This window comes from Capra hircus, chromosome 19 (genome assembly GCF_001704415.2).
Source record: "Capra hircus breed San Clemente chromosome 19, ASM170441v1, whole genome shotgun sequence".
In the NCBI taxonomy this organism is placed as follows: domain Eukaryota; kingdom Metazoa; phylum Chordata; class Mammalia; order Artiodactyla; family Bovidae; genus Capra; species Capra hircus.
In genome coordinates, this window is record NC_030826.1 from 48,264,775 (window position 1) to 48,289,312 (window position 24,538).

Consider the following 24,538-nt stretch of genomic DNA (forward strand, 5'->3'; position numbering starts at 1 on the left):
ACTACAGCTCCACTTTTATTTTTACTCAATACTATTTCCCATATAGGCTTTCATATATTTACATAGTTTAACTTTTTCAGCACTTATCATCTTTTTAAAAAAATCTATTTTTTCCTTTATTTTTGGTTGTGATGGGTCTTCACTGCGGCGTGAGGGCTTTCTCTAGCTATGTCAAGCAGGGGCTCCTCTTCCTTGGGGTGCACGGGCTTCTCATTCAGCACATATCATCTTATTTAATTCTTGCATTGTTGGTTGGTTGGTTGGTTTAGTTGCTAAGTCGTGTCCAACTCTTTTGTGACCCCATGGACTACCCTGCCAGGGTCCTCTGTCCCTGGGATTTCCCAGGGAAGAATCCTGGAGTGGGTTGCCATTTCCTCCTCCAGATGGATGAAGTTTGAAGAACTTGTTGTGCCTGCTGTGTCTTATGTTTAGTGCTTTTTTGTGAATGTGTGTCCAGAAGAATATTTTTTCAGCTTGAGGTCATACAAGCATTATCCTATACTATTATCTACTAAAGGCTTTTCTTCTTCTTTTTTTACTAAAGGCTTTTTTAGTTACTTTTATATTTCATTTTGTATCAGCCTGTAATTGTTTCTGTGATGTGAAATTGGCATCGCATTTCTTTTAAGTTTACTGTTGATTGTTGGCCGTGTTGCTTTGCGTGGGCTCTCCTCTGGCCGCGGCGAGCAGGGCTACTCTCCGTTGCGGTGCACAGGTCTCTCAGGTGTCTTTTGTTGCAGAGCGCGGGCTCTAGGCGCGTAGGTCCAGTAGCTGCAGCATGCGGGCGCTACAGTGCAGGCTCAGTAGTTGTGGCACGTGGAGTTAGTTGCTCCGTGGTGTGTGAAGTCTTCCCAGGCCAGGGATCAAACCTGTGTCCCCTGCTTTGGGATGCAGATTTTCACCCACTGCAGCACCAGGGAAATCCTGGCATCTCATTTGTTTTCCCTCCCCTGCATGGACATACCCCCTTGCTGCAGCACTGTCTACTGAAAAGGCCGTCCTTTCCCCACTAAACCGCAGTGTCATCCATGTCACTAATCAAATGTTCATATACATGTGGGTTTCCTTCTGGGCTGTGGATTCTGTTTCACTGTTCTAGACTTCTCTCTCCTGTGTCAATGCCATACTCAGCTCTTATATAGATCGTTTAACAGCTGGAAGAGCAGTTTCCCCACCTTGTTCTTTTTAGTCATGTCTTAGCTTTTCTTGACCTTTTCATTTCTGTACTTGGCGAGGCTTGTGGGATCTTAGTTTCCCAACCAGGGATGGAATCCGTGCCCCCAGTAGTGGAAACACAGAGCCTTAACCACTAAACCGCCAGGGAAGTCCCTGCATTTCCATACAAATTTTAGTCAGCTTATTATTTCCTTACAGAAAAAACTAAACATAGTATGGATTTTGATTGATAGTGCATTGAACTTTTAGATCAACTTGGCGAGAATTAATATTTTTATAATATTGAGTTTTCTGAACTGCAAGTATTTCATCATTTGTTTGTCTTCTTCAACTCTCTCGGTAGTGTTTTATCATTTTCTGTATAAACAATCTTGCGTACTTTTTGTTAGATTTAGTCCTAGGTGGTTAATATTCTGAGGCTATGTTAAGTTGTATTTTTATTTCATGTTGTGGATACACAGCAACACAATCACTTTTCTTGGTCAACTTTGTATCCAGCAACCTTGCTAAATTCCCTTTCCAATTTTAATAATTTGTCTCAAGGTCTTTTAATTTATCTGTACGTTTTCTTACAATCTGGAGACCAGACAACTACTGCTGCTACTGTTAGCGTTGTTGCCTTCAGTACAACTGCCTCACCCAGGAACTGGAGCCCAGTGGAGTGTGGAGTTCTGCCATTAGAGACACTTGCTTTTCAGCGGAAATCATCATCTCCCCTCTCCTTCCCAGGTCCTATGGACATGCATCTAATTGGTGGAAGATATTCACAGTCATACCCTGGCAGCAAGGGAATTCCAATTTTTCAGGTTTTAGACCCCACCAAATAGAAGAAGGGTTATGATGTGGCTTAAGAGAACCAACCAAAATAACTACCACTTTAGCCAAAATACCAATCAAGACTGAGGGGAAAATAAACACATTTTAAGACAAAGGAGGAGGTTTTGTCAATTGCGTTCACGCTGAAAGAACCACACAATGTACTACATGAAAAAGGAAACTGAATACAGATTCAAGAAGCATGTGTGTGTTAGGGGGTGGTGAGGAATGAGAGAGAGAGAGGTATATAAGGTTTGAAAGCATTATAAAATTAGCAGGATTTTGAAGGTGTGTTATGGGTATATGGCTAAACAAGTAGAAAATGTAAATGTAACATGAAAGAAAGTCCAAATATAAATCTAAATATGGATGAGTTTAGTATGTGAAGAATATGGCATTTTAAATCAATGGGGAAAAGATGGAACATTCAATACAGTGTAAAAATTGAAAACCACATTAAAAAAAGTTAGAACTCCACTTCATTTTTTTTCCACTTCATTCTTTACAAAAAAAATCCATTCAGCTAGCTCAAATATTAAAATACCTAAAAAAAAAAAAGTAAAAATACCTAAAAATTAAGCTACAGAATTAGAGGAATTTTATAATTTTTAAGAGGGAAAGGCTTTTCTAAGTATGACTCGTGATCCAGAAGGCATAAATGAGTGTTAAATTTAGTTAGATGAAACATTTAAAAATCTTTAAATAAAAAAAATGGGGAGGGGAAATATTTTTAATCCATGTCTCTGATAAAGTATGATGTTCTACAATATTTGATGAGCTCTCAGAAATCATTCAGAAAAAAGCCAGCAACCCTAGGAGGCTGGGAGAAGGCAAGGTAACACCAGGACAGCAGGAAAACCATGCTGGGATGAGGAGCTGCAAACTGGTGTTCCCTTCAAGCATCTGTCCCTTCTGCCCCTTCTGGTTCCAGAGCTGGGAGATTTCAACCTAAGGAGACTGCCTTCTCTCAGTGCTGCTTCTCCTAAAGGAGATAAAGGGGAGAGCTAACCACAGGAATGATCAGCAGTGAGTGGTTCAGTGATGTCTGAAGATCACACATTCTTCTTTCTCCTTTATTGCCCTGGAGAGATGTGCACTAGTCCCTGCCTTTGACCTTCCCCATTACACGCTATCAGAAACAGGAACTAAGATCTCGGATAGTGCATCAACTCACAGGTTAGGACAATTAGACACCTAAGGATTACAATGATCTCCAAGCACATCTCCCTGGCCCCTCACACATAATGTGGAGGAAGGTACAGCAGAGAAGGCCAGAGCAGGACCCTCTAAACCACAGGACTAAGGAGGTATTGCTACCTCTTGCCAGGTCTTGCCAGGTCTAAGGAGGGTGTTGTTACCTCTCTCGTCCTGGCCACCATCGCCTGGGTAGTCAGAGCTCCTAATAGGTCTCCCGACTGTTTACTCCTGTAAAATTCCACTCTCCACAGGGAGCTTTTCAAAACAACAGAATGTCCCTCTTCTGCTCAAACTGTGCCCCCTTCTGTCCCGATGGCTTCCAGGCTCCTTAAGTGAAGTGAGCACCCTGACCATCTCTCTGACCTCACCCTCAGCTCTGCCCTGCTTTATGCTCCTTGCTCATTCCATGCTGCTTCCCTCCTAAGGGCCTTGCCACTTGCTACTCCCTTTTGCTCAACGCACTGTCCCAGATCTTCACACAGCTGGCTGCTTTGCATCATTCAGTTTCAGTTGAAGGTCATGTCCTCAGAAACTTCCCTTATCACCCATGTAAAGCACACCATCCTGTCCTATCTTACAACACTATCACTACGCAGAATTACCTGAAATTGCCCATGCACCTACTGGCTTATTGGTTGTCCCCACCTGCCCGCCCCCAGAAGGGCTGTTTGTTTTGCTCACCATTGCATCCCGGCACCTCAAGTTCCTGATACTTGGGTGCTCAAAAAGCTTTTGGAAATAAACAAAATGAACACATACATGACACATGTAACAGGCCAGTCTTCAGGAAAAGCACAACTAACCCTGGCATTTAAATCTGAAATTTCTCCATGCTTTCTCACAGGAAGATATGGTGTAACATAGCAACCGTCAAGAACTTTTTTATGGTGGCATGAAAAGTGAATTTCATAAAGCTTTTTTTTTTTTTTAACCTGTCTCGTGGCATGTGGGGTCTTAGTTCCCCACCGAGGGATCAAACCTGTGCCCCCTGTAGTGGAAGCACAGAATCTTATTAATCACTGGATCGCCAAGGAAATCCCATAGAGCTGTTTCTAATAACATCTTTTAAAATATATTAAAAAATATTGGTGTGGTATAATACCTAAGAAAGGTATTTGGTAAAAAAAAAATTTATTAAATGCAATTGGGTTGGAGGGAAGTTCTGTCAAAACCATACCATCCAGGTATGGAGCTCTATGAAAATTTTTTTAAGATTTTTTTTTTTGAATGTGCACCATTTTTAAAGTCTTTACTGAACTTGTTACAATATCATTTCTGTTTTTTGCTTTTTTATCCATGAGGCATGTGGAATCTTAGCACCTCCTGCCTGTGGGCTTCACTATTAAGAGAAATAGTATGTCTGTCTGGGACAGGGCTTGAATATATTTATTTTTTTAAAGCTCCATAGGAGATTCTGATACATAACCTCCGTCGGACACCTCTGATCTGGATAATCCTCCATAAATATTACTTACCCCAACTGCGGTTTAGATATTCCATGTTGCCAGTAAGTGCAGTCAGCTGACCTGAGACCAAGAATGCAATCCTCCTGCGAAGGCTGAGGCCCCTAAGAAGTCACAGTACCTAAATAAAGGTACCTGTGGCTTGGACTGAGATTTTCTTTAGAAAAATAATTCTTAAAACTTTTTAGATTCTTAGTTATACTATAATCAAAAAATTGGACCCCGAACTGCAAAAATGAAATTTAACCTTTCAGGTAGGCATATGGTGGGAATATTGGTGTTGCCGTCTCTGAGAGTGCTGTGGTTAAGATAAAGCAGGTGAGCAGCTGTGTGGCATGACATTCTAATTTTATCTCTCAGGATTCTTGAGAATTAGGGTTCTTGAGGGTGGGGAATTACAGATGTGTGATAGAAGTTCAAGTCAAAACCCTAAAGTCCTAAAGGGGCATGAGGGGACTTTTGGGGGATAATGGAATGTTCTATATTGTCACGTGGTGGTGGTTATTCTACACGTCAGAACTCATAATGTGTACATTTAAAACAATTTACTGTACGTAAATCATATCTCAGTAAAGCTAAGTCACACATACATACACACACACACTTGCCAGCTCTGAACACTGAAAAGGTCTAGAAAGAAAGACCACCTTCTAATAATGAGCACCCCTGGCACCCAGGGTATAATCTCCAGTTTTCCAACAAAAGGAACCAGGGCTCCTCAGAGAAACTCTAACTATACAATCTCTATATTAGATATTAGATACTAAGGAAGCTCTCAAGCACTACTACAGTCGTGTCAAAAGGACTTGAGACAAAAGACAGGACAACTGTGCAAGAGAAAGAATTAAAGAGGGCAAACCCAGCATTTCTCCCACCTTTCCCATACCCCTAAGCAAACAGTAGATGAGATATTTCCCTTCACACAAGTATTCTAGCTAATAAATAAAGGATGATAGAGTACCAGCATTTTGCCACCTCTTAAAAACTGGCTGATCTGGGCATTGGTCAGTGATTGCTGGCATTCCCCCAAGAGAAACAATCAGACATTTACTGCCGATCATCTTGCCTAACCCCCGCCCCACACCAAAGTGATCAGGCCTCTGGATTCAATTTCCAATCTATAGGAGATACAGAGGATTGGAGACACAGAGGAATCAGCTAAACTAAACCAAGGTGGTACAATTTGCAAAATCCAAACAGTAGGAAACACTGTAGTAAATAAACATTTCATAAAAAAGTACAAATGAGCAGGAGAGTGCTCAAATCTATGAGGATAACAACCAACTTGAATAGTAGACCTTATTTGGATCTTGATCTAATTATGAGACAGTTTTTAATAGAAACTAAGTGGATACATGTTTAGTAGTTCAGTCATGTCTCTTTGCGATCCCATGGGTGATCCCACCAGGCTCCTCTGGTCCATGGGATTCTCCAGGCAAGAATACTGGATTGGAGTGCCATTTCCTTCTCCAGGGGATGCTCCTGACTCAGGGATCAAACCTGGGTCTCCTGCATTGCAGGCAGATTCTTTACCATTTGAGCCACCAGGGAAGCCCATAACTGGGTATCTGATACTACAGATATGATTTTTAAACCTTTTTATTATTATAATCCTCAAACATATGCAAAAAGCAGTACAATGAACCCATGTACCCGTAACTCAACAACTCAGGACTATCCTTATTTTTCATCTATATTCTACCACTTTTTAAAACTAAATTTTAAAACAAGTCTCAGATATTATATATTTTTACTCAAAAATATTTAAATACATGTCTTTCAGATAAGGGTTTTTAAAAAGAAAAATAAAGCCATAATATCATGATCACGCTCAAGAAAATTCTCAGTATTTCCTTAGTATCATCTAGTGTTAATTTTTTCAGGCATGAAAATGGTTAACAAAAGATCCTGAACTAAAATATTTACAAACGAAGTGATAGCTGTGACCTGCTTTGTATAATATGGAAGGGTGGTGTTGGGTGGATGAGGCAAGACTGGTCATAGGTTGATGGTTGTTGGTACTGGGTGATCGGTACATGGAGTTAATTATACTGCCCTGTAGATGTCTTTGTGTTTGAAATTCTCCCCAAGAGCAAACAATAAAAACCTACTAGGCAAGGTCAACTCAGACAAGTTAGTCAACCTTTCAAGACACTGTACACAAATCATCAGTTGGGATATTTGCCAAGTTGGCATTGACAACACAGTCAACACAAACATAATCAGCACATAGACGTTTATAGAATCAGATACTAATGTTAGATTATGCCATTTAACATTTATTTTAGCTTGCTTTTCAAAAATCAATAAATGTCCTAATTTTAGCTTAATCTTTGATATCTGAGAGTGTGCATAAAGACCGTTGCTTTCCTGATAACAAAACCCATTTCAGAGACTAAAAGACAGTACTGTAGCACCAAAGGATAAAGTGTCTTTGATCCAAATTAATCATGATATCCTCATGCCCTTGGACAATGACTAGCCTAGTAATGAATGTGTGATTCAGTTCTGATGAATAAAAGTAAACAAGTCTTCTGGTTAGGATGTTTGGGAAAGCACTTACTTTCCTAATTAAAAAAAAAGGGAAAGAGTCATGGCTGGCCAGTTCTTATCTCTTTGACTTTCTTTCTAACTAGAGTGTAGCTGAGAAGGTTAGAAATATAGCAGCTGCCTTGGGACCAAGAAGCAACAAGTAGAAAGATATAAGCCATATACTAAAGATGGTGGAAAGATAGCAAGAGCCTTGGTCCCTAACTACTATAGAGGAAAAAATTACACCAGCTCTGGACAGTCTAAACCCTTGATTGCTTATTATTAGAAAAACAAACCCCAATTTGCTTAATCTAGTAGTCTTTTTCTTATAGTTGAAAATATTTCTGATACCATGAAATACATCAAGAAGTAGTAAAAACAATGAAACAACAAAGCACCAAAAACATCCACTTCTTAAGTGCAAACGGGTTAAACAACAATAACAAAGTTAAATAAGACAACCAGCTTAGGAAAGGTGAATATTTATTATACAAATATTGAAATCTATACATTCTTAGCTGATGATATATATTTAGTTAAAAAGTCTTTTACTTTGGATATATGCATCATCTCCTTCATTGTGGTGTCTCTGCTTCTCAACTGTATTAATCCATTCTCCAAAGTAGCTTCAGTAATCAACACTGTGAAGAGGATACTCATTTCATCATATCTAAGAAAAAAAAGTAGTTAACCAAAACATATGAGCGTAAATATAAACTGGAAATTCACTACATAACCAGCATTAATTACTCTGGAAGCAATGTCACTTTCCAGAGCCACAAAACTCAAAGACAGTGCTTGAGAGCTAAACCCAAAAATAATTTTCTGAAGTTTCCGAATCATTTTCAAAGTAAAATCTTCAGAAAATTTCTGACTTATTGTAATAGCTTGGAAGCCATAAAAGAAAATAAAACATAAGAAATAAATACAGTCAGAAAAAAAAAAAAAGAAAGAAATACTGGTATCTCAACACATCATTTGGGATGATATTACGTATGAACCTCAGAATAACCTTGGCCTTTTGGTATGTGGATACAATCCAAGAAAATTATTTTAGACCCAACTCTCTTATACAACTACTCTAATATTAAGATCCAGTGCACAACAAATGATACCAAAACCCATGTTTAATATATAACTTAGTATGCTAACGTTACAGTTTCTAGTTTAGCAATAATTGAATATATTCCACACTGGCCTTCTTTTTGCTTACCCAGTCACACACTAGGTCATTAATATTTCTCTTCTTTGTAGGACTCCACCAGAAATTATCTTATTTATCTACTTACTTGTCTGTTGTCTACTCTAGCCCACTACAATATAAGCATCACAAGAACAGGAAACTTTGCTCTCTTGTTTGTTGCTGTATTAAAGTACATAAAATATAGTAGGTGCTTAATATATATCTGAATGAACATATTCTGGGACAAAAAAAATAAATATCCTGAGACATAAAGCCTTTACTATGTAAAGAACAAAGGTAACTTGATAGTGTCCTTAAGACTCAAAGGGTAAGATTTTAGAACTGAGAACATTGGAAGGTTCAAGCACTACTACTTCATTTTATATATGATAAAACCATCAGTTGCTCTATCTATAGAAACCTATTTTTCTTCTGACATCATCTGAAAGGTATATTTAATAAGTTACTCGAGAACTAAGGAACAAGACAGTGAGCTTCACAACTTATCACCTAAAAGATAAGTATTAGACACAAAAAGCTAAAAAAAAAAAAAAACCCAAAGTAAGGGAAATGAACTGTTTTATTGGAAAATAGAAGTCATTGGAAATAACAAGGCTAAGACCAGAGACAGGGAAATCGATCAGGAGATTAGTCCAATGATTCAGCCAAGAGATACCAGTAGCCTTAACTTGAGTAGGGACAGTGAAGATGGGGAGAAATGGACGTGAGATACATTTAGGAGGAAGACAAGAGTCAGCGACGGACTGGGCGCGGACTGTAAGGGAGAGGGAGGAGTGCCGGACAATATCCAGGTTTCAGTCTTAAGTAATCAAGTAAACAGAGGCACCGATCAACTGAGAAAACCGGTTCTCTGTTCTCTGGAATGAAATTACCTTCCACTCAACCCGAGGATGAACCATAAGAACGAGCAAGAAAAAGGCACTCCACTGAGGTTCCCACAGTCCTGATTCAACAAATGCCTCTAATGGGAGTAATTCCATTCCTGATAAACTGCAAACCTCAGGGACACATACTTCATAGCAGGAGTCCTGAGGTTTCACATAGCGCATGGTTAAATATACCTGCTGAGCATTGCCTCCTGCTGTAGCAATTAACTAAGGGTATGTGGTTCTGTAAATAGAATTAGGAATAATTTAAAATTACATTATAGATACATATTCAGAAGAGGTTTGTTACTCATAAAGTAAAGAAACATCAGATAATCAAAAACTCTGAATAAATACAATTTTTTTTAGTAACCAAAAAGATAATTCTCACTTTGAATAAAGTTGTTCCAGTGAAGACTGCACGGTTTCCAAATAACCAGGCCACACAGAAATTCCATTCTCTAGTAATTCATTAAACAGCCCTTGACAAACCTAGAGAAAAACACAAAAACTCTGAATATGAAAGAAAAGTAGCTAGAAGCAGCACCCTATTTTTATGAAACCACCAATCATCTTTTTCAATATTTAAAATGGGCATAAACCCCTTTACTTACATAATATTGTTGATAATTTTATATATTGTATATTTATAAACTGTATATTTCTTAAGAATTTAAACACTGCAGAGCATGTTCGTTGTTCAGTTGTATCCGACTCTTGGAGACTGCATGGACTGCAGCTGGCCAGGCTTCTCTGTCCATGGAATTTTCCAGGCAAGAATACTGGAGGGGTGGCCATTCCCATCCTCAGGGATCTTCCCAACCCAGGGATTAAACCCAGGTCTCTTGCATTGCAGGTAGACTCTTTACCGTCTGAGCCATGAATGCTAAATGCAAATCTCTGAGATTTTTATACTAAATGTAAGAATTTTTATTATCATCACTCAAAACACAAAAAGCAAAACAGAGTCTATCAGAAAGAAAGCAGTTAAGTCTAAAGGGTTATGTTAACTCATCTGAGACTTGAGGACTGAAGCGAAGAGACATCAAGGAAAAGTAAGAAGAAGCCAGAAAAGTATGAAGAAAACTAGGAAAGTGGTATTCCTGAAGCCAACTAAAGAAAATGTTTCAGGAACAGAGAATGACTGCTTAGCATCAGTGGAATGCTGGAGACAAAAGCCTGATGGAAAATACAGAAATAATAATGAGTAAACGACAGTTTACTTTACTGTTTTCTTAAAAATGGTGATGCAAAAAAAAAAGGAAAGAAAAATTTAAAATGCCCGTAACAATCCAAAACTAAAAACTAAAGCAAAATTTTCCTCACTGGTGCTGCTGATGCAAGATGTTTAGCAGTATCCCTGGCCTTCATCAGATGCCTGGAGCACTCTCCCTCACCTTGTGACAACCGAAACTGTCCCCAAACTTTACCAAATGTCCGTGGTGGGGAGGAGGAGGGGGAGGGTAAGGGCGAGTGGAAGGGTCACGTGAGAGCATGTGCTTACACTAGAGCACTGGGTCTCAAACTTTACCTTCAGTAACACCTGGAGGGCTTGCAAAACACAGATGGCTCAGCCTCACCCCAGAGTTTCTGATTCAGCAGGTCTGGCAAGAATTTGCATTTCTAGCAAGTTCCCAGGGAAAGACCAGAGCAAAATAAATGGGTGTTAAGGTATATGGTATTTGGGGGACAAACGAGAATAAAGATATTAATAAATCTTAGAAAGTAACAGGAAAAAGACTAATAGGAGTTTTAGTAAGTTAGTGGTTGCCAGCAGAAAATGACCTCTTCCTAACAGAAGGTGGAAGAGGAAAGAAAAAGCTCTCCGCATGATTAGGCCCAGGTGAAGACATGGGGAAATGAAAGCCCTCATGTCACAGACGAGTCCACAAACAGGGGCAGCCAGTTTGGAGAGCAATCTAACTGATATAGTGAAATTAAGGCTATGTTCATTTTATCCCAAAATCCGATCCCTGTAAAAACAACCCACAAAACCTCTTCCATGGCCCAGAAAGTTACAGGCATAAGGATTCTCTCTGTCATAAAGCTGAGGAAAAAAGTTAAGAACAGAACAGATACTACTCGTTTGGTAAAACACCTGGGGCACCAAGTAGTACTATTCTTCTTGGAAACAAAATGAAACAGAAAAGGGCCTGCAGTAGCAATCATGAAAATCTAAGAGGCAGACTTCTTTGTCCTGCAAGCAAAAAAAAACTCCCTAGGAACTTGGTACCTTCTGGGTGTTTGGGAAGTCTTCCTCAATCCTGGGGGCAAATGTGGAAATCAAGCCATTCTCCTTCCCTTTCCCTGAGCTCATTATCACCACCTTCCCAGACCCTCCCCAAGAGCTCGAGAAAGCCAGTTAATCTTTCAAGAGTCCTCACTCAGTCCCAGATGGTCTGAGTCACCCAGACAGAAATGACTGCTGAACGGGCCCTGGCTTTTTTTAAGAGTATTTAATTTGACCAGATATATTAAAAAATAAAATAAGATTGCAAATCTAGAGCTTGGGCTGATACCAACAAGTAAACACATGAAAAGATGCTTAACATCATTCAGTGTTAGAGAAATGCAAATCAAAACTACAATGAGATATCACTTCACTCCGGTCAGAATGGCCATCATCAAAAAGGTCTACAAACAATAAAGGCTGGAGAGGACAGGGAGAAAAGGGAACCCTCTTGGACGGTTGGTGAGATTGTAAATTGATACTGCCACTGGAGAACAGCAATGGAGATTCCTTAAAAAACTAGGAATAAAACCACCATATGATCCAGCAACCCCACTACTGGGCGTATACCCTGAGAAAACCACAATTCAAAAAGACACATGTAACCCAATGTTCACTGCAGCACTATTTACAAAGGCGAGGGCATGGAAGCAACCTAGATGCCCACTGACGGATGAATGGACAGAGGAGATGTGGCGCATATACACAGTGGAGTATTATTCAGCCACAAGAAGGGATGAATCTGAGTCAGTTCTAGTGAGGTGGATGAACCCAGAGCCTGTTATACAGAGTGAAGTCAGAAAAACAAATATTGTATGTTAATACACATATATGGAATCTAGAAAAACAGCACTGATGAACCTGTCTGCAGGGAAGGAACAGAGAGGGAGACTCAGAGAACAGACTTATGGACACAGTGAGGGAAGCAGAGGCTGGGACCAACTGAGAGAGCAGCGCTGACATATACGACACTGTGCTGTGCTGAGCCGCTCAGTCACGTCTGTCTCTGAGACCCCGTGGACTGTAGCCCACCAGGCTCCTCTGTCCAAGGGAGTTCTCCAGGCAAGCATACTGGAGTGGGCTGCCATGCCCTCCTCCAGGGGATCTCCCCAACCCAGGGCTCGAACCCAGGTCTCCTGCACTGCAGGCAGATTCTTTTACCATCTGAGTCACCTGGGAAGCCCAATACTGGAGCGGGTAGCCTATCCCTTCTCCAGGGGATCTTCCCAACCCAGAAATCAAACCAGGGTCTCCTATATTACAGGTGGAGTCTTTACCAGCTGAGCTACCAGGGAAGCCCAGATATAACACTATCCTGTGTAAAGTAGCTAGCTAGCGGGAAGCTGCTACATAATACAAGGGGCCCAACCTGCTGCCCTGTGACGGTCTAGAGGGTTGGGTGGGAGAGTGGAGGGAGGTTCAAGAGCTGGGGGATATACATATAATTATGGCTGATTCGAGTTGTTGAATGGCAGAATCCAACACAACACTGTAAAGCAATTATCCTCCAATTAAAAAAAAAAGTGTTAAAAAGAGAAAAGGTAAGAAGTTACTCACTAGACTTCTGTACAAATATTTTGATCACCAAAATTATGTATACTCATTTTAAAAAATGCAATTATGACTTAGCATGACATTAACAGCAAAATCCATGCAAGTGTATTCAGTTTCTTTTGTATGCTATATTCCAATTTGCATTAATTAATCACAGTATTTATCCACAGTTCATTATTTAGTTAAAAAAATTTTAAATGAATCAAAATAAAACTTAGATGGCAAACTACTCATTTACTTGGAATAATGGTTATAGTTGAAATCAAGACATTAAAGCTTATTTAACCCACCTGTCTTAGTTCCACTGTTGGGCCTCGTCCCACATCCAAAGCAACTTTAATAGGGGCCAAACAAGGGTGAAGTTTAAGCACCTAAAACAATTTAAAGAACAGGGGTAAAAAGGACAAGCACCAACAAACACGAAGCTTCTTCAACAGTTAAAATTTTCTGTGTGAAAATGAAGCTAGCAGTCATCTACGGTCAGCTGCCATAGATTTCTGCACTTAGGCATTCTGCAGAAAGACACCCACTTGATGCTCCCCTCTCTCCTGACAACTCCATTTCCCTCAGTTGAAATGCCCTTTCGAAGGAACCGCTGCCTTCACTACCCAGCCTGCGCCACGCGCCTTACCACTCGCACTTTCTCTGCCAAAACCCATCACGCTACACATTCATTCAGCCATTTAACACTTGGTACGAGAAACAGTTCTAGGCGGTGGGGACAAAAATCCCCGTCCCTCATGATGGGGAGAAGATAACAAAATAAAAAAGTAATATATTTGAAGGCAGGAAAAGAAAAGCAAGTGAAGTCGCTCAGTCGTGTCCGACTCTTTGCGACCCCATGGACTGTAGCCTACCAGGGATTTTCCAGGCAAGAGTACTGGAGTGGGTTGCCATTGCCTTCTCCAGGAGATCTTCCCAACCCAGGTATCAAACCCGGGTCTCCCGCGTGCAGGCAGACGCTTTACCGTCTGAGGCACCAGGGAAGCTCTGTATTTCAAGGTAGTAAGTGCTTAAAAAAAGAAAGAAAGAAGATATGTGTTGGCAAGGGGTGGGCTAGGGGAGGGCTGTTTGCAATTTTAAATAAGGTGATAAGAGAGTCTCCTCTCTGAGGTGACATTTGAGCAAAGATTTGAAAGTAGATTGAGGGGCAAGACTTGTGCGTTTGGAGGAAGAGCACTCAGACAGAGGTGGGAACTAATGACATGGCTCTGGGGGCACACCTGGCATGTTCTAGAAACAACAATGATGTCTGTATTGCTGGAGCAGACTGAGTAACGTGGAGACGAGTTGGAGGTCAAAAAGAAAAAGGTTTTGTAAAACATTTTAAGGGGCTTGAGCTTTTCCCCAGAGTAAGAAGAGGAGCTCACTGGAGGGTTTAAAGCAGAGGAGCCGAGTAACATGAATGTTCAAAAGGGCCACTCAGCGCAGGGTGGTGGGGATGATGGTGGCTTAGATCAGAGTTCAAGCAGGGGAGGTGGTAAGAAAAGGCCAGATTCAGGATATATGTTGGAGACAGAGTCAGAGAGGTTTTGCTGATGGTTTGGAAGTGGGGTATAAGAGAAAGAAGGGTTCTCCCTTGTTTGCCACAAATGCCCCATAAATCCCAACTCCCAGAATGGCCACATCAGGCTAAATGAACACTGCATAAACAATCACTAACTGTGCAGAGTGGAGCTACAAGCTGGTGGCGTCTGACGCCAGGTGAGCACTCAACATGTTAAAACTTTTGATTTGCAGACGCTCCCTGTCACAGTTGAGGGGAATAGGACTATTCTAAACTCTTGCCACTTAAACCCCTACTCCTCCACATTTTAAGCTAACAATCTTGCTTCTGAATTCCCCAAGAAAACAAAGGATGTGAGTAAAGCTTCCTTCAAGGGCTAAACAGCCCCAGCAGCCTATTTTTATCTATACTATTGTTTTTCCTCCATGCTGTTTAAAGTAATCCTTTTCAAGACAACCCCCACCCCCCCACCAACCAATATGTATTCTTGATTTTGTCTTAATCCTTCTTGTTTCTGCCAAAATTTTGCTCCATTAGGCATTTCATTTCTCTTCTACGGCTGCAACCCCTCCTCTCTTGATTTCGAGCCTGTAAGGATGCTAAAACTGCACATCCTAAAATAAGCCTTTTCCTTGACCCAGACCCATGGCTTGCTCCTGTGATCCAGTGACCAGCCACTTGGTGTCAGACCAGAAGCTGAGAGGTCAATACCACAAGTCTGGCTGGTCTTACTGTTATTTAACATTTTGCTCTGATGTAAGTGGAAGCCATCAGTGAAGAGGCTCAGGGGCTGAGTCAGAGAGAGCTCTCTAGCTGCCCAAGATCACACAGAAACGCCTTTGGGGTTACCCAGTAGGGATTCCCGGTTTTAATTCTGCGAGAACCTGCTTATTATTCCTGTGGCCACATTCTCTAAGAAACCTGAAAAATATTTCAATTAAAAAAATTATTATTCAGAGTTTATGTTAGAAACCAAGTACGCTAACATAAAAAAGAGGGGAGAAACCTGTATTTTTAACTTCCCAAGGCTGTCTCTGAAATATCAAAGTACCTTTCTATGAAGATCTTTCTTTCTTGTAAAGGAGTTTTCTGTTAGCTGGAAAGAATCATAGAGGTAGGCCAGCATGCCTCGGTCTAGATCTCCATTTATAGATAAAACAGAAGGAACCACGTTTTTCCGCCCGTCTCGGCCCTCAATAGAAAAGTACAACAAAACTAAAGCATTATTCAGCAGAACTACCTCCTAAAATCACATTTTAGACTTACAAAATCAGAATGCAAACTGATCAATAAATCTAGACAGAATGATGAAATTAATTTAAAAGTTATCATTTTGGCAACCCTCATAGTAATCATTGATTTGGGCAAGAATGATGCTGTAACATCAGCAGGTCAAAATTTGGTGAGAAACAGGTTATTTTTACGTAAAGTATCTGCCCACAAAAGACTTATTAATTACTTGCCAATGAATAACCTCAAAATACTTCTCAGCTTTACAATGGAGAAACCTGGTAGGATCATCTTAATCAAGCGATAAAAGTGATATCACCAGTAACAAACTGCTATCACAAGCCTCCTGATGGGATGCACTGAGGAGAGGGCAGCACCATTGCTGCGGCATGCCTAGCAAAAAGCACATCAAGCAAACTCCAACCCAGGGACGCTCTACAGAGCAACTGGCCTGTACTCTTCAAAAATCTCAAGGTCATGAAAGACAAGGGAAGATAAAAGGAAGGGGACTAAGAACACGTGACATCTGCTTGAAATCCAATCCTAGACTGGATCCTGGGCCTATAAAGCACAGACTGGAATAACTGATTGGATCCTGGACCTATAAAGCACAGATCGGAATAACTGATTGGATCTTGGACCTATAAAGCACAGATGGGAATAACTGATTACATGTGAAGGGTTCTGTGGATTTGACAGTAATAGCAGATTACTGTTACTCTCCTGATCATAATGACTGCATTGCAGTTATATAGGTGAGTCCTTGTAATACTTGAGAAATGCATACTGAAGTACTGAGAAGTCTTGGGCCAGCCACCAAGTCTACAGTTAATTTTCAAATGGTTCAGAAATGATCACAGGGTAGTCCAGTGGTTAAGAATCTGCCTTCTAACGCAGGGGACAAGGGTTCGACCCCTGGTCTGGGAACTGAGATTCCACATACCACGGGGCAACTAAGTCTGTGCACCACAACTAAGACCTGACTCAGCAGAAAACTAATAAATAAAATTTAAAAAAATAATAAAATGTACAAGTCAGAGGGTTTTTTAAAAAGTATATCTTAAAAATGATCATGGTTAGAGAATCTGGGTAAAGGATACATAGGAGCACAAGGGAAAACATACCTGTAATAGAGCCACACTTCCAGGATACATGTGTAAAAGTTCATGATCGCCTAGATTCCACAGGGTTTCTATTGGCTCCTTTCCCCAGGGAAAATTGTAGTAAAGTTTGTTTCCTTTTCGGCCTGCTTCATCCTGACAGTCTCCACTGCTGAAGTTAGATGGACTCACAGCAAACTGGAAAGGAAAGTTGGTCTTATTAACATATTAAAATAAACATTAAAAAGTAAAGTTGCCTGCAGCAACTGAATGAAATGGGTCAAGTTCCATATAAGAACTGTTAAGTTGAATTAAATATGAATGACTATACTGCTAAAAATACTGTTTTTTAATCTGAACGAATTACAGAGAATAACTGCCGATGCTATTTAGCCTTCCTGTGGTCAATTAACAAGAAGGGAAGGAACCATGAACTTAAGATACAGAAGAAAGTCTCACATACCATTCTCATCCTTCCATAAGCCTGAGTATTTGTGATCCTTTCATTTACTTTAGGTGAGTATTTGGAGATTCTGAGAGTTAGAGTAATAAGACAACAGCAAGACAAAAATGCTTACTTCAGCTTTTCCCTCTTAGGCTTACACTGAAACCTGATTGTAAATTACAGGACCATTTGATTAACATGGAGAGTTCACGGAGGTTGGGAGGAAAAGCTAAAGCTGTAAGAGTGGGCAAGGGTCAAACTCTATACCAGTCAGGAATGCTAGGTAAGAGAATTTGAACTTTATTTTGTTGAAGTCTTACCAACAAAAGTTTCTGACCAAAACATCAACGAATATCTTTACCAAAGTAACTCTGTCTTACAGAACAATGAAAATCATTACTAAGAGTTTTTTTATATGTACTTATTAATTTTTATAGCCGTCTCATAAATAAAACATAGCTACATCAAATGAAATTTCATTTATTATAGAGAAGTATTACTTCTTACTTAGACAATTTGCCTATTCATTATTAAATTAAAGGTTAATTATTGTAGTACCTTTCTCCACCATAGGAGTCGATGACGTAACCAGAAATCAAGCCACTGGCTTGCAGTTCTTGCTGAAGTAAACCATACCAGAGAAGCTTCAGTCTTTTCACCGATTCTTTGGATATCAGAAATATAAGATAATCATTTATTTGAAAATCATATAATCTATCCCAAAGTGAAAGTGTTTAAACACAAGGCCAAGTTATATGCCATTTTCCGTGTACCTTTTAACACCATCAGGGGTCTGCTTAGTATCAGACACAGGGTGAAAACACACTCCAATCTGAGCAAGGCCAAAAGGCAGCCTCTTGTTTATCAGATCCAGGTAACTAACATAGTGCTCCAAGGCACCTGTTGAAAAATAAATCAATCACTGTATAAATCTGTTTAATAAACCCAATCATTTTGGTCAATTTATAGACAAATTAATAATATACGGCTAACATAGCAGTCAGCAGAGTAACATGGAGCTAAAGTAGATTTTAGTTGATTACCACTTAATTTCAAGTAGTGCTCTCCAACTTTTTAGTTTGAAGATTTTCAAATCTACAAGAAAGTTGAAAGAATAGTACAATAAACGTCTGTAAATCCTTCACCTAGATTCACCAAGTGTAAACATTTTGCCACATTTCTTTTTCTTATTCACCACAAACACTTCAGCAGGCACCTCCTAAAATTAAAACTATTCACTGTACACCTTTATTACACCATTAATCATGTCATGATTTCATCTAACATATGATCAATATGCTATTTTCTGTCACCCCCAAATGCCATTTATTGCTGTCCTTTTCTCCCTAATTAAGGTTAATACTCTGCATTTTGATTAGGTTTCTTAAATCACTCTAAATCTAGACTATTTCTCTGACTTCTCCAACTTTGCTTTTAATAACACTGACTTTTGATTTGAGTACAGGCCAGTCACAGATTACTCTCAAATTAGACTTGTCTGAATGTTCCCTAATGATTTCATTTCTAGCAAGAATACTACCTAGTTGATATGTTATGTCTTACTGCATCCTAATAGGAGGAACCTAGTATCAAATGATCCCATTTCTAATGAAACCAGATTTAGATTAACTAGTTGAGGCAGTGAATATCCATTCCCCACTATTATCCTGCTCCCCAAAAATCTTCAACCCAACCTTTTAGCATTCACTGATGACCCCTGCTTGAATTATTCTATCAAGGATTACAAAGGTAGTTTTTCTATTCCAGCATTCCTCCTATATTTACTGCACAGCTCCTATTAAAACAAACTCTCTTCAACTCCTCTTTCTACCAAGAGCCTTAATTACACCAAAAGCCTTAATTACTTATTTTTTTCATTAACACTGTGGATTAGATTTTTATTTAATGTGTTCTCATCCATTACCATCAATATTTATTTTAATGTTCAATTTGTCCCATATTTAGCCAGTGGGAATCTCCTTCAAGCCCACTTTGCTGACAAAGTTCTGTATAGTATAGTCAAAGCTATGGTTTTTCCAGCAGTCATGTATGAATATCAGAGTTGGACCATAAAAAAGGCTGAGTGCCAAAGAACTGATGCTTTTGGATTGTGGTGCTGGAGAAGACTCTTGAGAGTCCCTTGGACCACAAGGAGATCAAAGCAGTCAATCCTAAAGGAAATCAACCCTAAATATTCATTGGAAGGACTGATGCTGAAGCTCCAATACTTTGGCCACCTGAGGGGAAGAGCCAACTCAATGAAAAAGACTCTGATGCTGGAAAAGACTGAAGGCAAAAGAAGAAGGGGATGGTGAGATAGCGGGATGGCATCACTGACTCAACTGACATGAATCTGAGCAAATTCTGGGAGATAGTGAAGGACAGGGAAGCCTGGTGCACTGCAGTCCATGGGGTCGCAAAGAGTCGGACACAACTTAGCGACTGAACAACAATACTTAGTCTTCTAGTAATTTTTGGCTTTCTAGCACCATGAACTGTCCCAAAGTCACCTTATATTGTCCCTGTCCCAGACCTGGAATGAGCCATTTCTCCAAGTACTACTGGTTCCTTTTAGAAACTTAATTCTAGGTGTGCTCACTGCTGTTGTCATTGTTTCTAGGCCTTTTCAACGAAGAAAGTTAGGAAATATGTATTTTTAAAATAAGTTCATACTGATAGTCAATTCAAATTTAATATTACAAAGTTTATCCTTATCTGCTTTGTATCTTTTCCCTTACAGTGAAAATCTTGGTTCCTAATAAATCTATCCATGGGTCTATTTGCTCAGAGTTGGACACAACTGAGCAGGCGTGCACAAAATATATGTAAAACAGCTTCAGAACTATAATTTCAACATTTCCACTTAGAATAAACTGAAGCTGAAGATTTCTTACACCTAGGTTATTCTCACTAAATGACGACACTTGAGACTTCCACTTCCCGTAATAATTGGCAACCTGGTTGACAAGAAAAGCTTAGCCGAGAAACTTTAAAAAACCTGTTTAAAGACACAACAGAGCTATCAAGGCAGTAAGGACTGAGGGTCCAAGATTTGGAGAGAAAGGAAGAGAGACAGACGAACGCAACATTTAGTGTTGCTTTTCCAATCTGAAGTAGCAGAACTGAGAAGCTGAAACACTGACATCGTGCGGGGCTGGGGGCTGGGAAGTATAAAAATTATAGTCCGAAGGTCATAAGAAAGAGGGGCCCTGGCAAACACCCCAGCCTTTCACTAGGAACACCTAAAGGCTTACCTTCTAGGGGTAAAGTGAAAACGAAGCTGTCAATGAACTTTCTGGATAAATATGCCCTAACTGCCTGCCCAAAGCAAAAGTAATCCCCACCCGCTAGCCCACAGATAGAAGAAAACGTCACCCAGAGCTTCAATTTATCTCTATAATTAACACACAAATTACTTAGAAAATCAAGAGAAAAGTCCAAATGAACAAAAGTCCAGAGTAACACAGATACTAGAAACAGACATAACTGAGTTATCAGACCAGACTTTAAAATGTGATCAATGTGTTCAAGAAAGTTGGCAACAAGATGGGGGAAGTCTAACATATGGGTAACTAATCACAGGACAGAAGAAAGAGAATAGGGCAGTAGCGATCTTTGGAGATATAATGGCTGAGAATTTTAAAAAACCGTTCATACTTAGATCAGTTCAGTCACTCAGTCGTGTCCGATTCTTTGTGACCTCATGGACTGCAGCACGCCAGGCTTCCCTGTCCATCACCAACTCCTGCAGTTTACTCTAACTCATGTCCATTGAGTCGGTGATGCCATCCAACCATCTCATCCTCTGTCATCCCTTTCTCCTCTCTCCTTCAATCTTTCCCAGCATCAGGGTCTTTTCAAATGAGTCAGCTCTTCGAATCAGGTGGCCAAAGTATTCATACGCAGAGGCTACCACAATAGTTCAGACATGAGATAAAGAAGGCAAGGGCATGGGGCATAGAAAGAAATGGCAAACTGGTACTTGAAAGCTAGAAGCACCAGACAACCCAAAGATTAGGCAAATGCATGGATTTAAGTTTCTTAAAGGGAAGAGAATGTCTGGCTCATCAATAAATACTTTCATGAATCTAAGACAGCTATGTTTCATTTTCTCATAGGAAAGAAAAAATTGATTTGTTTTGGGACATGGTAATGAAAAGTGATTTAACTTCCCTAAAGGAAAACCATCGTGAATAATTAAAGTAGTTCAAATCAAAATTGTCACATTTACTCAACAGTTCAAGTTTGCCTTAATTTATTAAGGAAATCTTTAAAAGGTTATAATATAGGTACCAATTTTCAGACCATGGACATTGGTTATTTCAAATTACTTCCTAGTACCTCTTAATTTTAAAAAAAAAATGGCAAGGATAACATGTTGCAAAGATGAGATGCTTTAAAAAATAAAATATCTGATTCCCCCCCACCCCAGGATCTCTACTATCATTTACTATTTCACTTTAAAGGTATACTGTGCCCTACAAAGTTCTGTGTATTCACTCAAGAATCACTTATAAAACTTGATCAGTCCTATTATTCTGCCAATTAAAAAATTACCTGAAGGGCTCTTCAAACAACAGATTATGTAGATCAGTAAGAAAAACTGAGGGAGGGCATTTTCTTGTTACTCTGGAAAAACGAGCTCTTTTTTTTTTTTTTAATTTGGCTATGCGGCAAATGGGATCTGAGTTCCCTGACCCGGGATCAAAGCCACACCCTTGCACTGGAAGCTTGGAGTCTTAACCCTGGACCACCACGGGAAGTCCCAAAACGAGCTCTTGCTAAGTCTTCCGTGTGTTTAAAAAAAAAAAAAAGAAGAGTAACTGTGGAAATACTTGTTAGTATTTTAGTAACAATGAACAAACGATCCAAACACGCGATTTAACTTAGGTCCTAATTCTAGGACTACTCAACTGAACTCCAAAATTCAGTTGCCTTCGGAAACTGACAGCTTTACTAGATCCTTGAACCAGATTCTTTTAAGAAAAAAATAACGATCCCATGAACCAGTTGTCTCCAAGGTAGCAAGATTGTCAATAAACCCAACTACATTAAGAAGACAGATCCAGGTAATTTCCTTTCCACGTGAATTGCCAGTTGCAATTCGTGAAATCGGGCGAGATTGCCTTTCCACCCCCGACACCTATTTTGAAGCATGAAATCGTGAAGCATACCGTGAAGAAGGTTCTCCCGTAGTTTCCCAGAAGTGTTTAGTAAGTTCTCAAGAAATGCTACTAGCTGTTCCTTACTCAGCTCTTTGTCTTGCAAGATTTCGCGCAGCGTTTCTGCAGAAACTAACCTGAAGCCATTGTCCACGGGCAGTGAAGGACCTGGTTCACGATGGAGGGCGTCTACCGGGAAGACCTGCTCCCTGAACACCACCACCGAGGACCACCATTCGGCCGCTAGGTTCTTCCGCAACTCTATGCCCAAGGGGCCAAGGCCGGGGTGGCATCCGTTTAGAAGAGAATCTCGGCTAAGCTGCTGCTTGGTGCCACTGAGGAAACGTCTCTTGTGACAGATCTCTACCAGCGCCTCACTCCCCTCACCACCAGACTCGGGGGCCTCTCTCGGCTCGTTTCGGGGCAGCTCCGCTCGCGACCTCACGGGCCCTACGAAGGAGCCTGTCCGTTCCGACAACTGTTCCGGCTGCCTCCCATCTACTTGACCCCCAAACCCAGACAACAGGCACCGGGAGACTCTCCGGCAGGCTCTGATGGCTGGGGCGGAGCGCATCGCCTTCGGGAGTTAAAGGGCAGTCTCCCACTAACTGGCAGATCCCAAAAACCGCCACCACAGTGCGAGCCCGGGGGTCCAGTTGCGCAGGCGCGACGGAAGTGAGCGTGAGCAGACCGGTCCCTCCCACGGAAGTACGTCACTGCGTTCCGGCCGCCGCCGCCCCGTCCCTTTCGTCCAGGCGAATACAGGATCCCTCTTTCCTCAAGGTCTAGAAACTTCGGACTGCTGCTAGATCATTGCCATCTGCTTTATACTATCCCTCTGTTGGCAGTAGAATCAGCTTTACTTTCATATTTGCTTTTGCCAAAATACCTAGGTGTTTTGCACATTTCCGTTTACATACACCTCATTTAAATGGCAATTTGCATTCTCAACGTAGTTACCGAAAACAAACCTTAGTTCCTTTTTTAAAAAAAGGTTGTAGTCCTAAATGTTAAGAGACCAGGCCTCTCGTGCATCTCTACTAAAAATGCTGTTGCCATCCTCCCTGCCCTCCTGGAAGTACGTGTGTGGGGAGTTGTGACGAGAAAGTAGTCTCTTTATATGTATTAAAAAGGAAGCCCTTGGCCACCTGTACCCATCACCTGAAAACACTTCAAAAACTGCTGAGAATGGCCCAGTAATATTAAAAACTCTACAGGTTAATGTGGACGCACCAGACAACCAAGCACTGGTGTACACTGCAGTTTTCTACCAGAGGGCCCTTGAGACCCTTCCAGAGCTTGTGATTTCACACTTCCACTTCAGCCCTGAAAAAAATCGCCCAAGTAGTGGTACAGCCCAGATTAAAGAAAACGGTTTATTTCAAACCGCATTATAGTTCTACTTCCAACTTTCCTATAAGTGGCTAAGAAGACTAACCCAGGTGGAAGAACAAACTACTGTATTCTACTAGAATACCAGGAAAAGGCAATTTATGAAGAGGATGGTCTAGCACCTGAGTTAAGAGAACACAGGTTCATCACGTTAATGTGTGACAGGTTCAGAAAAATCTTCCATACAAGAACACGTGAAAGTCAAAGTCAGTAGAACAGTGTATGAAAAGCAACTGTATTAACAGCAAAGCTGGGCAAAATTAACGTGTTTTCCACTCCCAGAAAACACACGAGGCCTACAACGCAAATAAATAAAAGAGAGAATGGGAAGAAAAATCACATTTATTAAGACAACCACAGGCTGGACACAACACACATGCTAAAAAGTGGACTGTCTTTTAAAACTTACTTCAAAGGTAAATAGTTTGTTTTCCACAGCCCCACAATCATTCCAGTGTTTACAAATTAAAAGGCCCACCTTAGACATTAAACAGTAATATATAATACTCCAACCTACCCCAAAAGCTCCTTTTAAGAGTCATAATGAATGACTAATCATGCTATTGAAAACTGTTAAGTTACTAGAGAGTCAATCAGTTTTCAATGTCAGTCCTAAAAATACCACTCCTTGTCTTGTCCCTGGAAAATTCTAGTTTGTTTTACA

General features: G+C 40.3%; 1 protein-coding gene across 2 annotated transcripts; it reads right to left on the reverse strand.

Moving 5' to 3' along the window:
• Window positions 7,651-23,166, reverse strand: POLG2 (DNA polymerase gamma 2, accessory subunit). Of its 2 annotated transcripts, XM_013972523.2 has the most exons (8): window positions 22,495-23,165; window positions 18,094-18,220; window positions 17,879-17,984; window positions 16,900-17,073; window positions 15,597-15,737; window positions 13,329-13,409; window positions 9,646-9,746; window positions 7,651-7,854 (listed from the first exon to the last, which is right to left on the reverse strand). In XM_013972523.2, exons 1-8 carry the CDS (start codon window positions 23,054-23,056, stop codon window positions 7,689-7,691), a joined length of 1,458 nt encoding a protein of 485 aa, XP_013827977.1. In that variant the 5' UTR covers window positions 23,057-23,165; the 3' UTR covers window positions 7,651-7,688. The 2 variants fall into 2 exon arrangements, with proteins under 2 accessions (XP_013827977.1, XP_013827978.1); XM_013972524.2 differs by lacking the exon at window positions 15,597-15,737 and having other exon boundaries at window positions 22,495-23,166.